Source organism: Pogona vitticeps, chromosome 6, assembly GCF_051106095.1.
Source record: "Pogona vitticeps strain Pit_001003342236 chromosome 6, PviZW2.1, whole genome shotgun sequence".
NCBI classification, from domain to species: domain Eukaryota; kingdom Metazoa; phylum Chordata; class Lepidosauria; order Squamata; family Agamidae; genus Pogona; species Pogona vitticeps.
Window position 1 is genome coordinate 34,195,640 of NC_135788.1, and position 15,207 is coordinate 34,210,846.

General features: G+C 41.4%; 2 protein-coding genes across 2 annotated transcripts; one reads left to right on the plus strand and one right to left on the minus strand.

The window, feature by feature from the left end:
- Positions 1–910: 910 nt before the first annotated feature.
- On the plus strand, positions 911–8,069 carry IL6 (interleukin 6). The gene is made up of 5 exons (XM_020782142.3): positions 911–999; positions 1,157–1,350; positions 4,576–4,689; positions 5,360–5,506; positions 6,140–8,069. The coding sequence occupies exons 1-5, from the start codon at positions 978–980 to the stop codon at positions 6,320–6,322; spliced, it is 660 nt and encodes a 219-aa protein (XP_020637801.2). The 5' UTR covers positions 911–977; the 3' UTR covers positions 6,323–8,069.
- Positions 8,070–11,178: 3,109 nt separating this feature from the next.
- TOMM7 (translocase of outer mitochondrial membrane 7) lies at positions 11,179–15,066 on the minus strand. The gene is made up of 3 exons (XM_020781210.3): positions 14,817–15,066; positions 12,487–12,535; positions 11,179–11,400 (listed from the first exon to the last, which is right to left on the minus strand). The coding sequence occupies exons 1-3, from the start codon at positions 14,917–14,919 to the stop codon at positions 11,385–11,387; spliced, it is 168 nt and encodes a 55-aa protein (XP_020636869.1). The 5' UTR covers positions 14,920–15,066; the 3' UTR covers positions 11,179–11,384.
- Positions 15,067–15,207: the final 141 nt, after the last annotated feature.

Below are 15,207 nucleotides of genomic sequence, written 5' to 3' on the forward strand. Positions count from 1 at the left end.
GCATTTCTCCAAATGCTTGCTTTCCATGGATTAACTTGAATTTGGTTTTCTTATCATTCATTTTCAGACTATGTACTTTACTTACTTCTCTTATTTTCCTGAGTAACGTCCAGAAACCAATAGTATTGTATTGTCTACCTATATGTTTTTATAAGTTTTCTGTTCTCAATGATGCCATGATTTGAATCAACAAGTGCTTATTTAAATATGCTATAAAATAATTCATTTAATTAATGATATAAATCATTGTTGAATAAATATAAATAGCAAGTCATTGTTAAATAAATATAACATTTGTATTTGCAAACAGTCAAATGACCAACAATATGGAAATAATTTTAAACAGAACTGTAGATGTCCCATTGTTCACTTTAGGAGCTGCTTCCTAAACATGGTCTCCTTCCCCCCACCCTATGTAAAATCATTTATTATTATATGCTTCTTACTTGATAATTTTACGATTAATAGTGAAGTCCCACTGCTTACAATAATAGAATAGAACTGTACCATACTAAGAAAGCTTCTTTAAGGTGGGAAATCATTTCTTTTTGTTTTATTTCGCCTCCCGTCAAATATTTTGTATTTTCTTCATCCCCTCATCTCCCTCCACCCGTCCCACTAAACCGGGGGAATCGGTGGGTGAATCCTTATTAAGTGAGTCACGACACAAACGAACGCATCATCTTGAGTGAGTCCACGCGGGAATTAAACTCGATTAAACCACTAACTGGTACTGTAGTTCTCAACATTTCCCAGCAGTTAAACCGTCCTGTTCATTGTAACAAAAATTAAAAGAGCGGGGTGGGGGGAGAGAAACTAATTCATTTACACAAGACTGGATTTCCCCCGTAGCCCCACCATCCAATAAATAGGTGCAACTTCGTGGCCAGCAACTCATTCCACCCTTCAGCCCCACAAGTCTCAAGGCTCCTTTACAAAGATCAAGAGAAGCCGGGCAGACCCTTGGAAGGAAGACCATGCGTGTCCTACTGTCAGCATGTAAGTTTGCCGGGCAGGCAACAACTTTCGCAGGGAGCGTCTCACAAGTTGGCTGCGGCAGCTTGGAGACAGGCGGCCACTCTTACTTGGCGCACGAAGCATCTCCTTCCTTCCTTCACGTGCCGACCACCTCCATTCCTTTCTTATTTTCCCCTAGGCTATTTCTGGGCTGCAACTGTCCTTCTGAAGTCCTTTGGGGCTCGCGGCTTCCCGGTCGGGGATTCATCCGGGGATGAAGAATTTAGCGACGTCCCCTGTGCCAGGGCTTCGCCGGTTGGACGCCCGCCCTTGCACACGAGCGCCTACTTGGCTCATTGGCTCTGGGAAACGGCGGCCAGTTGGAACGAGTTGGTGAGTGCCCGCTGGGAAAGCGGCAAAGCGCGGAGCGAGTGCTTGGCGGCGGGGCTATCGGGACAAGCGAGCGCGCCGCCCGTGATCGCCTCCGCAATAGGGAATTGGCGGTAAATCTGGAAATGCATCCTGACAGGCTCCGGAGCTGCCGCAGGGTAATCCAAGAAGAGTAAAAAAAAAATGCAGGCAGCAAGAAATGAACAGATGGTGTTTTGCACACCTAGTGGTTCTTAATTGCTCTTTCAGGACTTCACAACTCTGGAACACTGCATAACTACAGGGATAGTTTACAGCAGTACGCTGAGAAAAGGGTTTTTTAAATCTCCCAACCCTTCTGAAGACTGTAGCTGAGTTCACAAAGGGGGTGGAAGATGCTGTGGTGCTACTTGCTACTCAAAAAGCCCCAGGGCTTTGACCAGGGCAAGTTCTGGCTCCACCACACCACTGCTCCCCAAAGACTGTGCCATAAACAGCCATGAAAGGCCAGGGTTGCTGCTAGAGTAGGAATTCAATCCAGATGTCCAGGGTCTTGCTCAGCAGAAAGAGCAAGAGACCCAACCCCAAGACTGGTTTGATCTAATAGGCGTTAGCATCTTCAACAGTGTGCAGGGAGAGGATGCCAAGGCCATGACATGTGGAGACTAAATCTTTTTAATCGCATTACAGGGAAAAGCAGGATAGACAATTCAGTGTCTTTTTAGAAAAAACTTTCAGCAATATTATCAAGTAATAGTTTTGGTTGCAGCTGCCCCAAGAGCTTGAAAGACTGCTTGGATGGTATCTAGATAGTTCACAAAAACAAGATGGGCCTGTTTGCTAAAGCTGTTGCCCTTTGCCTCCTGATTGACAGCTCCTGTATTCTTTCACCCTGCTCCATCTGCCTGGATTTCTGGGCCCTCTCTCCCCCATTCCCCTCAAGAGTACTGTGGGTAAACCAGATTACAGCAGCCAACCCATCATTTAAACCAGTGGTCCCCAACCTTGGGCCTCCAGATGTTCTTGGACTACAACTTCCAGAAGCTTTCACCACCACCTCTGCTGGCCAGGATTTCTGGGAGTTGAAGTCCAAGAACATCTGGAGGCCCAAGGTTGGGGACCACTGATTTAAATAGTTAACAAGGAAAGAATGTTTAGAGTGAGGGTGAGCATGAGTGTTGAGGGTGAACAGCAGTGAAGTATATTCTGTTCACAAATGCACATGATACATATTAAAACAGAATTGTACACATACATATAAATGTATGCCCACAATTCTCATGCACATTAACTCAACTCTGCACACACGTACCTAAGTTGCAATTTTATATGCCACTTACCTGGAAGGAAATCTCGCTGATCTTCTGAAGTATAGTTCATCAAAAAAAGAGTTTGACTCCTGTCTTTGGTGGCTTGAACTCATTCATTTGATGCAGCGGACTCCAGTTTAAAAAAGCTTATGCCATATGTCAGCCTTCAAGTTGCCACAGGACTTCTCTAGTTTTATTATGCTGTAAATCTTTGTAAAATAAGATTTTCAGGACATCTGGACTCACCTTGACTTGTCATAATAGATGTGTTAATCTTGAATAGGTCATAGCACTTTGATGTTTTTGCTACAACAGATTTAACACGGAAATTGAAGAGGTTGTAATTTTTGGTAGTTTCCTCTTTATTTAGCAATACAAGTTTGCTTTCACTTTCCCTTAGTTGGGGCATGTGTGTTTTTTCAGAGAGGAATGTATAGTATACTTCTGTGCTTTCCTCACTTCTCTTAAGAACGATTTCCATATTATGGCTGCCACATGGAAACACTGTGTTTCTGTACATAGCAGGTGCCTTGTCCTTTACCTGACATGCACAGCGCCTAGGCAGTGATTTACCCTGTGCACTACCCAATTCATCTTCACTTTCAGGCTTTTTGCCACAGCATGGATACATTGCGCAGAAAAGAGTAGCAGATTTAGTGACTTAAAATTGTTAAGGTTCATAATGTTACATAAATGTTGAATATAGTGACTTTGATATGATATGTTATGCCACCATTCCCAGAAGGGGTTTATTCACCTCTGAGGCATCCTTTTGTTTTAATTGTTTTTATGTAAGTCTGCCTTTGTAAAGGCCTATGGCCAGAAACAATAAAGGTACAGTACAATGAATGTATGACTTAAAGTGGATTCTATATAATAGGAAAGTCTGCATCAGCTCTTATTACTGAGTTTAGGATTTAGTAAACACCCTTTCTTGAGAAGTTCTTTTTCAACTACAAACTGATGACAAGAACTGCAGTGTCTGAGAATGTGGCTGTTTGCCTTTTAATGGAAGCAAATTAAGATAGCAAGACTTCACCCTTTCCCCCAGGTAGTGCTATCTAAAGCCAACAGTCTACTGTATTTGAGAATATTTTTGCCAAATAAGCTTTCAGAAGAATGAGCTGTTACGTCAATTCTAACTTATGGTGACCCTTTTCAGGGTTTTCCAGATAGAGAATACAGTACTAAGAAGTGGTTTACCATTCCCCTTTTCTGTGGGCATCCTGGGACTTGCCCAAGGCCACACAGGCTGGCTCTACTTACATGGGGACACAGTGGGGAATCAAACTCCCAACCTCTGGCTCACAGCCAGACCTGTGAACCACAAAGCTATTCAGCTTCTTCTCTCCCAACTCCATTTTAGGAGGCATGCTTAAGAAACTGCCATTTGTATGGTTTGTTGTGCTGAGAGAATTTAACAAAGAAATTTCAATGTTTAGAAATATCTGGGGTGGTTAATGACTATGTTCTGCAGAAATGTTAAAGAGTTTAATGAAAATGTGATTCAGATTTGCAATCTCATTCTTTCATTTTGAAGACTGGGAAATTTTGTGACTCTGACTGAGCTTAAACATTTAAGAAAAAAAAAGCGAGAACTTAAAATACAGGAAAATGTAAATCAGTTCTTATAACAGTTGTTTAACCAGAAATATCAGTGAATAGTACTCTACCTTGTCTTTTTCTCAAAATATTTTGTTCCAGTACACATTTTCATTCTAATTTAAACCAGACTTAACACTACTGTTACTGCTTCCTCATCAGACAAGGATGATGTGGTAGAAAAAAAATCAGAAGACAACAGAAAAACCTTTCCTCACTATTATGGCACATACAAAATACATTGATGGTTTGCATCACATACAAAATATACTGATCATCTGGAACTTATCAATCAAGGGTCCTAAATTCAATTAAATCTTTTCTTTTGTTTTACTAGTTGTGTAAGGAGCAAGACATGTGTAAAGGCAGTATGGAGATAGTGAACCAAAATAATCTCCATCTTCCGAAGATCACTCCAAACAATGGATGCTATGAACCTGGATTCGAAAAGGCAAGAACAGAAAGCATTTGTGTGTAAAACAAAGATGTACACTTTACATAATGTCTAGCTAACATTTGAGCAAAGTCTTAATTTTTGTGCATGGGCAGAATAATCCTGCTACGAAACAAGCGAGAGACCAACCACTTGCATTATGGAAAGGAGGGAGGATAGTCATTTTATCTCCATCCCTTCCTGTTGCTTTTTCAAGTTTCCTTGCTACCGTAATGAATGGTAAAAACATTCAATTCACCACCTCCATACCCAGTATACATTTCTGACTCATAAAATCATGGTCCAAAGCTTTGAAAGATCTACCTATGATGTGCCTGTATTGTGCTCCTTTTCTTGTTATTCTGGTATTGGATGGGCAAGCTATACATACTGAGGTTTCTACTGGCTCGAATAGGCTTATGAGGTTGGTTCTCATGCTTCCCTCCCCCTTTGGAAGGAGGAAAACATGAGGATCTTATGGCTCTTTCAGGGAATCATGGGTCTGTGGATATAATTAGACATATGTTGCCAATGTAATTAATAATAATTCATTAATTCCAGAGCTTTTGGATTGCTTATACTAAATAGCAACTTCAAAATATTAGTTCTTGAGTATGAGAGAATATTTTTGCCAAATAAACTTTTGGAAGAATAATAGTGTCTTCTTCCCCCACCCCCACCATTTTAGGAGACATGTTTGAGAAACCTTTCAAGTGGCCTTTACAAATTTCAGACATATTTGGAATACATAGAAGAAACATCTATTGATGGGGCACATGGTACTACATCTATATGGCCAAGCACACAACGCCTGGCAAATAATTTGCGATCCATGGTAAGTAAACTTTGTCTACATTTCATCCTTTGCAACTTTTCCGCCACATAAGAAAAGCAGATGTGGTTTGTTGTAATTATTGTTGCAAGGTTTAATTGTTGCAGCTCAGTGGGTTGGGGCACCTGAATCAGGGGCTAGAGTTTGAATCCCCAGTGTGCCTCCCAGGAGAAATGCTAGCCAGTATTGCTCAGAGCACTATATGCCCTGCCACGTAAGCAGCCTTGGGCAAGCTATACAGTAAAGGTCAATAGCACCACCAGAAGAGATTGGTAAACTGCTTCTAAATACTTGTGCTCAGAAAACCCTAGGAAATTGCCACTCATTGTAATTGATTTGAAAGCATATTATTATATGGATAATGAAGAAATATTATGTAGTGGGGATGTATCAACAATGAAATAAAGGGTGTTTATATAAATAAGCTTTGCTGAGCCTGTAGGACAATAGTGTGTAGAATTCAGATGAAATAAATGAATAATTTGGAAGGAACTCAGATTCTCTGGAATCTGAAAATATTACCAAAAGTGCTTTCTTCTCTTCATGCAATCCTTTCGTCAGATAAACACAGCACTCAGAGAAGAGTAGTTTAACCAGTGAGATTTTATTCATACCTATCCATATTTTTCTTAACAGATGAACAATCCTGATACAGTAACTATGCCACTTCCAGAGAATCAGAAAGCTATTTCTGCAGAACTTCGAGAGCAGAGACATTGGAATGCTACAGTTACCAAGCACCTCATACTTCAAGGTTTTATTTCATTTATGGAAAAAACCACAAGAGCTATTCGCCATCTATGTATGGCCAATGCCTGAATGTTTTATATCATATACATCAGTTCTCAAAACATCTGTGACAAAGCAGATGGCATTTTCGTTCTCCTTGAGAACCTATTATTCTTTATGTTTTTTAAATTGGGTATACAGTGGTGCCTCACTTAGCGATGTTAATCCGTTCCGGAAAAAACATCGCTAAGTTATTTAATCGCTAAGCGATATTAAAAAGCCCATAGGAACATATTAAAACGCATTTAATACGTTCCTATGGGCTAAAAACTTACCTTAAAGCGAAATTTCACCATAGCGGCGGCCATTTTGGGTGCCTCTAAAGCGAGGCAAAACAGCGGCGGCCATTTTGGAACCACCAATCAGCTGATTTAAAAAGTTCGCTTTGCCATGATCGCTTCCCCGCGATCATCGCAAAGTGAATTTTAGCCATAGGGGACATTGCTAAGTGATCGCTCCAGTGATGGCCAAAAGTCCATCGCAAAGCAATTTCATTGCTCAACGGAGCGATCGCTAAGCGAGGCACCACTGTACACCCCAGTTTATTTATAATAAACTGGGTATATATACATACACACTCACCCCCTTTTATTTATAATATTTATTTATTCAATGTATGTATGTCTTTTCTAAATTCAAGATGATTTGGAAAAGACAGTAAGTACCACAGATATTGGTATTCACTTAATATTTGCACTATTTAAAAAAATTATTTAATACAAGTGTATTTAAAGAAAATTCTGTATGAGTTTACAATAGAATAACGCCTCACTTTCCTGAACTGGATCGTTATCACACTGTTTTAAAACAAATTGTTACATTTATTTTTGTACATCATTTTGGGGGAATCCATCAGGTTAAAAAAAATACTTTTAAATAAAATAAACAAATTATATCACATCTTCATTTGAATTTACTTTAAAGTTTTTACAAGATCTTGATGAAATGCTTGTATATTTGACAGGTGACCTAGGAAGCACTGACCATGAAGTGTAGCTACTACCCATCAGCCAGAAAAAGTAATTTTGGCTTATATTTGGAGGAACAAAAATATTGGTCAGAATTGCTCCTTATTAATACTACTATCATGAAGGGGTCCTGCAACAAAATGTAGTGTGATGTGTTCCTGCTCACTCTTCTAGAACTAACTCCATGCTGCTGCCGCCATCACCATCCCAAAACCCCTGCCACCTAATATTCTGTGGCATTGATCATATTCAATGCTTCATGCATGGGGGAGTTCTCTGACATATTCTTTTCTACTTCTGCTAATGTTTAGGTTTCCATGAGTAAGCCGATGCTACGTCCTTTTTTTCTGTTTTACTTCCTCAGTAGCACTTTCTAGTTACTATAACTCTACACCTGAGTTTACTATTACAATGTACATTTTTTCAGTTAATACCCCACTTTTCTGATTTTCACATTCCTAAGGCTGTTACATATTACCTTATAATGCCAAAATAGAAGCATACTGATTAAAAATAAAAGAGCAAAAGCAGTAAGAGTAGCATAAAAATCCCATGTTGGTCTTTCCAAACATTTCACATACTTAAGAGCCTACCCCTGCCATGACTGTCCAAATCAGTCAGATTGAACCTATTAGTATATGAAATAGCACTTCCTTTCTGACAATGTTTACACTGCTTTTAATGTCAATTCTCAAAAATTTATTTATTTACAGTACTTAAAATATTTTTACCCCATCTTTCACTTTAAAATGACCCAATGCAGCTTAAATCATGAAACACCACAGATAACAACAATGAATATACAAATATAGTGGTGCCTCGCATAGCGAGGTTAATCCATTCCGGATTAACCTTCGCTATGCGAAAACATCGCTAAACGGGACTAAAAAAGCCATAGAAACGCATTGAACTTTGTTCAATGCGTTCCTATGGCTTGAAAACTCACCGTTAAGCGATGTTTCTCCATAGCGCCGCCATTTTCGCGCCCTCGGTAAGCGAGGGCAGGGCGCGAAAATGCGGCGCGGACCTTCCGGCGGCCATTTTGGAACCGCCGATCAGCTGTTCTCCCCGCTTCGTTTTGCGAAGATCGCTAAGCGAATCGCTTAGCGATCATCGCAAAGCGAAAAATCGCCATAGGGGCCATCGCTGAGCGAACGCTCCAGCGATGGCCCGGACCCCCTCGCTATGCGAATTCATCGCATAGCGAAGCACTCGCTAAGCGAGGCACCACTGTACTAAAAAGGATCAAATATCATACAAAAAAATAAGCAATACTAAAACACATTTAAAGCAGTAACGTACAACAATCCATTTAAAACTCTTAGTCTGTCAGCTAGTCACTCAGGGAAAGTTTGCCTAAAGGGAAAGGTCTTCACCTGCCTACGGGAGGGCAGTAAAGATCGAGACATCCCTAGCTTCCTGTGGGAGGGAGTTCCAAAGTCTGGGAGCAGCAACAGAGAAGGCTGTCTTCTACGTACCCATCAGATGCACCTGTGAAGGTGGTGGTGCTGAAAGACCTCTCCTGATTATCTTAACACTCAAGCAGGCTTATATAGATGCAGTCCTTGAGATAATTTAGGCACAAGCCATTTAGGGTTTATAGGTTAGAATCAATACCTTGAATTCAAAGTGGACCTCGAGAGGACCCTTACTGATGTAACTGGAACAATAACTGTGAAGAACTATAAAACTATATACACACTCTTTGATAGTTTGAGTTCGTGGTTGTCTGTCCCAGCTGCCATTTATCCCTGATGGGGTCAGTTCCATTGGGGTTTGACAAATGGAGAAGATAAAAATATAGGGAAGTAAAAGACAGCAAGACATTCACCAGATACCAACACACATATGTATCAGGCACTGGGCATCATTCATCAAACAGCACTGGGCAATGGCACAGCACCAGGTTTAATTTATAGAAGCCAGCAACATAGAACCATTCATTTTAACAAGGATTAAAAGGAAAGCTGTGAGATGGCTAGATAGCTCAGTGGTTTGGGTATCTGGCTGAGGTGCCTATTGTGAGTAGAGGCAACTTGTGTGGCTGTAGGAAAGGTGTACATACCGTATTAGGGTACCCCCCAGAAGATGGGAATGGTGAACCAGTTCTGAGTATTCTCTGCTTGGAAAATTCTAGAAAGGATTATCGTAAGTCAGAACTGACTTGACATTATTGTTATTATTAAAAGGAAAGCTGCCTAGACATCAAACACTTTCAGTGGTATACTCTGAAAATGATGCACTTGGTGTTTCTGGCTGCAGTTCAGTACCATGGGTTGCGACTACTGACAAGCTACTTTTGTTGTGCACTGTTTTTTGTGATCTAGAAATTTACTTCATTTAGGAATTTTAATTGAAATGGCAATATAAATTACAGCTTAAGATAGTTAAGATACGAATGAAGTGCAAAATGAGAACCACAGGAGTCAAGCAAAAGAAATTCAAATCAAATTCAAATCCAGTTGATCAACAGTTTCCTCAGGCATACCTAAAAAATGGGCTGGGGTTTGACAGCAACTCCTCATGGTAAGCAGCAAGGAGGACATAGTGAGCAAGCACATATAACCAGGTTCACACTGTGAGGGCAGATCAGACACATGAGAACTGTGTCTATACTGATGTACCTACCAGATGGTTTATTATGTACATGGGATTCTGTTTCTGCAACCCCAACAACACCATCATCTCCCTTGCATTCTCCAACACATTCTGCGCAGTGTAAGATCCAATCATCCATTTGTCAGGCTTTTCCATCCAAAGAGTCAGAAGGACAACAATTAGAAGATAAAGAAGGTACAGTACTAATAAAGGTCAGTAGGTTTGATAGCACTGAGGAATCCTCTGCAAAAAGCTGCAGTGACAACACAGAGAGTGAATTGTATATATAGTCATGGCCAAAAATATTGGCACCCTTGCAATTCTGTCAGAAAATGCAACCCTTCTCTCAGAAAATGGTTGCAGTTGAAAAAGTTTTGATACTCACATGTTCATTTCTTTGGTTTGCATTAGAACAAAACAAAAAAATACAGAAGTCAAAACTGATACAATCCCACACAGAAACCCAAAACAAGAGCACTGTTGGCAACACCAGGATAAGAATCTAGAATCCTGACAGTGATTACAGAGGACAGAAAGCGTAACCACAACCATTCCACGTATATTACAATTATGATCCATTCTGATCAAGATTAGAAAATGGCAGACTAGAGATTCTAAATGCATCGTCTTTTCAGGATTCCCAATAGAGAAATCAGTTTTGGTACTGCTGCCAATAGTGGGGAAATAGAAATCTGTAGGGGGATTAACACAACTAAACTCAGTGAGCCGACAAAGGATTCTGAACCTACCCATTCCTATGCATCGAGGTAACTGTCTGTCTCTGTGTGTGTGCGCACATGAGCGTGCATGTATACAAACATACCCTGGACCTCACATCATATATGCATCTCAGAGTTAAAACTTTTTTCCACACCTGTCCTAAAGCGATTGGTTCAATTCAATATGTAAGAAAACTGGCACCAAACACAATGCAGTGCTGTGGAAAGTGCTACTGCATTTGCAACTGCTAGTTCTTTCTTATTTAAATAACCACATTGCTGTATTTATGCAGTGCTGGGCAGAGTCTGTTCTACAGACAACTAAAAGTCAATCAAGAAAGTACTGAACTAACAGTGATATGCAGATCTTGAAGATGAACAAAGGCACATACCACATATTTTTTCTTATTTGTTGTTAGTGGTGTTTCATTTCTGACAATATGACCTTGCCTAACCAAACACTGAAATGAAAACTGACCAGCCCAGTTGTTTATGATCACAAAGATAAGGCGAATACAGTGGCATGCCAAGTGTAGAAAATAAGGCAAAGGAGACAGCATGTGTAATAACTTAGAAGAAATAACCTTGCTATTCAGTTAAATGATTTCAGAAAAAACATTTATTCAGACAAAAGTGAATGAAATATGACAAATAAATTAAACTGAAAGAAATTCCATCATGTTGTAAGCATATCCTATGTCATCAGGAAACAGCTGGTCAGTAGCTCAGTCACCAAAATTGTCCTTCCCAGCTTCTGGAATCTACACTTTTTCAACTGTGGCTTCCAAAATGTTTTCATTAAATTGTTCAGCCCCAAAGAAGACTACAAGAAATGAAAGACAGGGAAAGAGGAATATTAGTGAAATCTCTGATTCTGGAAGCAGGTCAGAAGTATTGAGCAAACTGTTCCCACTGGGCTGTTGAAATAATCCAAACCACAATAACATAAACTACCTTTTAAAAAGTTGTGCTTAATATAGTAAGAACACAGACGTTTATACATTCCATTGTTACCAATTCTTACAGACAAGCAAATTCCCATAGGCAGACTTTTCTCCACTAAAATGAAACACTACTTCGTGCTAATGTCAGCAATCATCAGACAAAAAATTTACTTTTGTCACTGGTTCACTTAAAACAACCTGTCACATCAAGTCTTTGTCTCTTAATCAAGAGGAATACAGGAACTTATCTATGTCTTACGTCTTCTAGTAAGTCTTGCAATGCAATTCTACATTTCTACTCAGAAATACTGTACAGTGGTGACTCGACTTATGAAATTCATCCATATTGGAACGGTGGCCGTAACTCAAAAAATTCGTAAGTCGAAGCACCATTTCCCATAGGAATGCACTGAAAACCATTTAATCGGTTCCGGCCAAAGGAAAAAAAATCACAAAAAATTTTCAACAATAAAGTCCTCCTGCAGCAGCGGAGGCAGCGGGGACAGGAGGCAGAGGGCAGCAGGGGCGGCTTTGGAAGCCTGGGAAACCGGCACCCGGCGCGGAGGTTGGGGCAGCTTTCGGCTTGCCGGGCTTCCAAAGCCATCCCAGCTGCCCTCTGCCTCTGCAGGACTTTGTAAGTCGAGGCCCCACTGTATGTCTCTGTATGTTCAATGGGACTTCTTCTCAGGTAATCATAATTATGATTACAGAAGGAATGATATACCCTTGATCCTCCACATTTTGATAAACTTCCACTTCCACCATGCCTCACCGCCAGCCAAGCTAAGTATGGTCAGATGTCACCTGGAATTCAACAACTGGAGAGTCACAAGTTCTATCTCTGAAATATACGATGCCAGCCTAAATTTCCGATTATCACCGCAAAGCTAATCACAGAAATATATTTTCCATTCTTTCCTTCAGCATGTATTATTTTTGTAAAACAATTAAAATTTGAAACATACCTCAGAAGGGTTGGCTCAGGCATTCCAGGATCTGCACCTCTCTTGAAACCTGATTAAAATAATACAAATTTAATTTATATCATGAAACCACAATTGCTTTTTTACATAACATGAAAGATACTAATCTTGTCATATGACAAGATGAAAATGTAACCACTAAAAATTCAGTAATATACTCATTCTGACCAGTATGTTTTCAGTATGACATTCATACGTAGCACTTCAATTCCCACAAGCCCTCAACATCATAATCAGTGGCGAGGGTTGCTAAGATCATTAGCTTTCCATTAATACCGTATATGGAGAGCTGCAAGCATTCAGCTTTGATACAAAATGTTTCAGCATGTTCAAAGATTTCTAGAAAATAACTTTATAGGTGCAGCTGATAATTACACCTTTTCAACAGATGCAGGATAGCATTTGGGGGTGACAGACTAGTCTATGCCACTTCCAGCAGAGGACAACAGTCCTGAATGGTCCCTTGTGTGCAGAAGTATGATTCAGTTCAAAGGAAAAAGTAAACTAAAAGAGGCCAAAGTGCTTATATACATATATAGGCAGTGTCAGCCTGAAGTCTAACAGAAACAATATGTAAACTAAGATAGGTCTGGCAGGGTCTTCATAATGTGTGCCTCAGACAGAAATGAAGATACAAATAAAATGTACCAGGGCCAGTTATGCATTATGAATATAAAGGAATATAGAGGAAGCAATATCTGTCATACCAAATAAATAAGCACTATGTAATATGTAATATTATAAATGTTACAAATATTATAAGAATACTAAGCTCATAGCCACTGGTCCCATCATCTCCTGGCAAACAGAAGGGGAAGATATAGAGGCAATGACAGATTTTACTTTCTTGGGCTCCCTGATCACTGCAGATGGTGACAGCAACCATGAAATTAAAAGACAACTGCTTCTTGGGAGGAAAGTGATGACAAACCTATAAAACATCTTAAAAAGCAGAGACATCACCTTGCCGACAAAGGTCTGCATAGTCAAAGCTATGTTTTTTTCCAGTAGCGATGTATGGAAGCGAGAGCTGGACCATAAAGGCCGACTGCCGAAGAACTGATGCTAATTTATGGGTTATAATTTGTTTATTAAAACCAAAAACATGATGCAGGGTGACTGGCCTATGCCATTTCCATCAGAGGATTATTAGTCCTGAATGGTTCCTTGTGTGCTGTTCCTCAGAACCATGACTGAGCACAAGAGAAAACATAAAATATAAGGGACCACAGCGGCCTAGGCCACGGCTCACTCCTTGAGTCACTAGGCTTCCTGTCGCAGAGTGTAGTTTTTAACGCCCAGGAGCATCCAAAAGGTGTGTATCTGGGTTGCAGTCACAAGGGCCAGGGGACCCTTTTGAAAGAGCCATCCCTCAAGGAGGTAAGAGAGACAACTTGTAGAGAAAGGGCTTTTTCGGCAGCTGCCCCCAGACTATGGAACGCCCTCCCGACTGAAATTCGTCTGGCGCAGACGCTGATGACATTTCGGGGCCAGGTCAAAACCTTCCTGTTCCAAATGGCTTTTAATTCAAATAACATCAACTGTGGGTCCTGATGACAATTTTAATTGTATTTTAATCATTTAATCTCTTATTGTATTTTAGTTGAATTTTAGTCGTTGTAAGCCGCCCAGAGACCTTTGGGTAGAGTGGGCGGCATATAAGTTAAATAAATAAATAAATAAATAAATAAATAAATAAATAAATAAATAAATAAATAAATAAATAAATAAATAAATAAGTGACGAGTACGTTCACCCTACCACCTCATTTGGATGCGTCTGGGCAACAAGTGGCTTTTTCACAAGTAACTATAAAGGAGCCGGCCTACTCCGCGAAAGGGAGAACCCCGACCCTTTCTCAAGCTCCGTCTTTCTTGTAAATTCAACCCGAAAAGAGAAGCACCGGCGCTAACGATGGGAGCGGGTTCGGGTTAAGGGGAACGGAGGCAGGAGACGCCGGGGCTGCGCCCAGCGTTTTCTCAACCCGGCCTCCGTGAACTCCCCAACTCTCAGAGGAGGGGCGGAAAACCGAACACGTGAAACTACCAACGCTCCCCCATGCAAAGGCTTCACAACCGTTCACGTGGCCTTTTTTTTAAAAGACCCGCCGCCGCGGGCCCACACGCTGGAGCTCCCCCTCCCCCACAAGACAGCCGTTAACGGAGCCCCTCAAGACGACACACCCGAGCCCTCACGGCCCGCCTCTGCTTTTCGGTTCAGGGCAGGCCGGGCGCCCTGGAAGTGCTCTCTCTACCCGAGCTTCGACCCCGCGGCAGCCAGAAGCCTTCCTTCCCGCCAGCCCCGGGACTGACCTAGATAGAGCACGACGGGGATGAAGCCCCAGCGGATGGCGAATTGACCCCCTTTGAAAAGGTGCTGTAGCCGCTGCTTCGCCTCTTTGCTCAGCTTCGGCATGGCGGCGGCGGCGGCGACGTTCCCGAAGCCACGGAGAAAAAGAAGCCTGGCGCTCGAAGGCAGGAACAGGAGAGGCCGCCGCGCCTCACGTTACCGCGCATGCGCGCAAGGGCTGCCCTGGACGACGTTTCGCTTCTCTGCGGTTCGTGGTGCCTGAAGTGGGAAGTGAGGCAATGGCGGCGAAGGAGGGCGGCGGAGGGGTGAGGGAGAGAGGAACGGGTCGATAAAGGGCGGAGGGGCAGCGGGGGAGCTTGGCTTCGTCACTCCCACACAAGGACGGGGGTTGGT

What these genes read in the sequence shown, in the direction of transcription:
- TOMM7 (XM_020781210.3), bottom strand. Translation starts at nt 14,919, where the DNA reads ATGCCGAAGCTGAGCAAAGAGGCGAAGCAGCGGCTACAGCACCTTTTC. An exon ending in CCCCGTCGTGCTCTATCTAG is followed by an intron (nt 12,536 to 14,816) that starts GTCAGTCCCGGG and finishes TATTTTAATCAG; the next exon opens with GTTTCAAGAGAGGTGCAGAT.
- IL6 (XM_020782142.3), top strand. Translation starts at nt 978, where the DNA reads ATGCGTGTCCTACTGTCAGCAT. An exon ending in GCGTGTCCTACTGTCAGCAT is followed by an intron (nt 1,000 to 1,156) that starts GTAAGTTTGCCG and finishes ATTTTCCCCTAG; the next exon opens with GCTATTTCTGGGCTGCAACT. An exon ending in CAAATAATTTGCGATCCATG is followed by an intron (nt 5,507 to 6,139) that starts GTAAGTAAACTT and finishes TTTTCTTAACAG; the next exon opens with ATGAACAATCCTGATACAGT.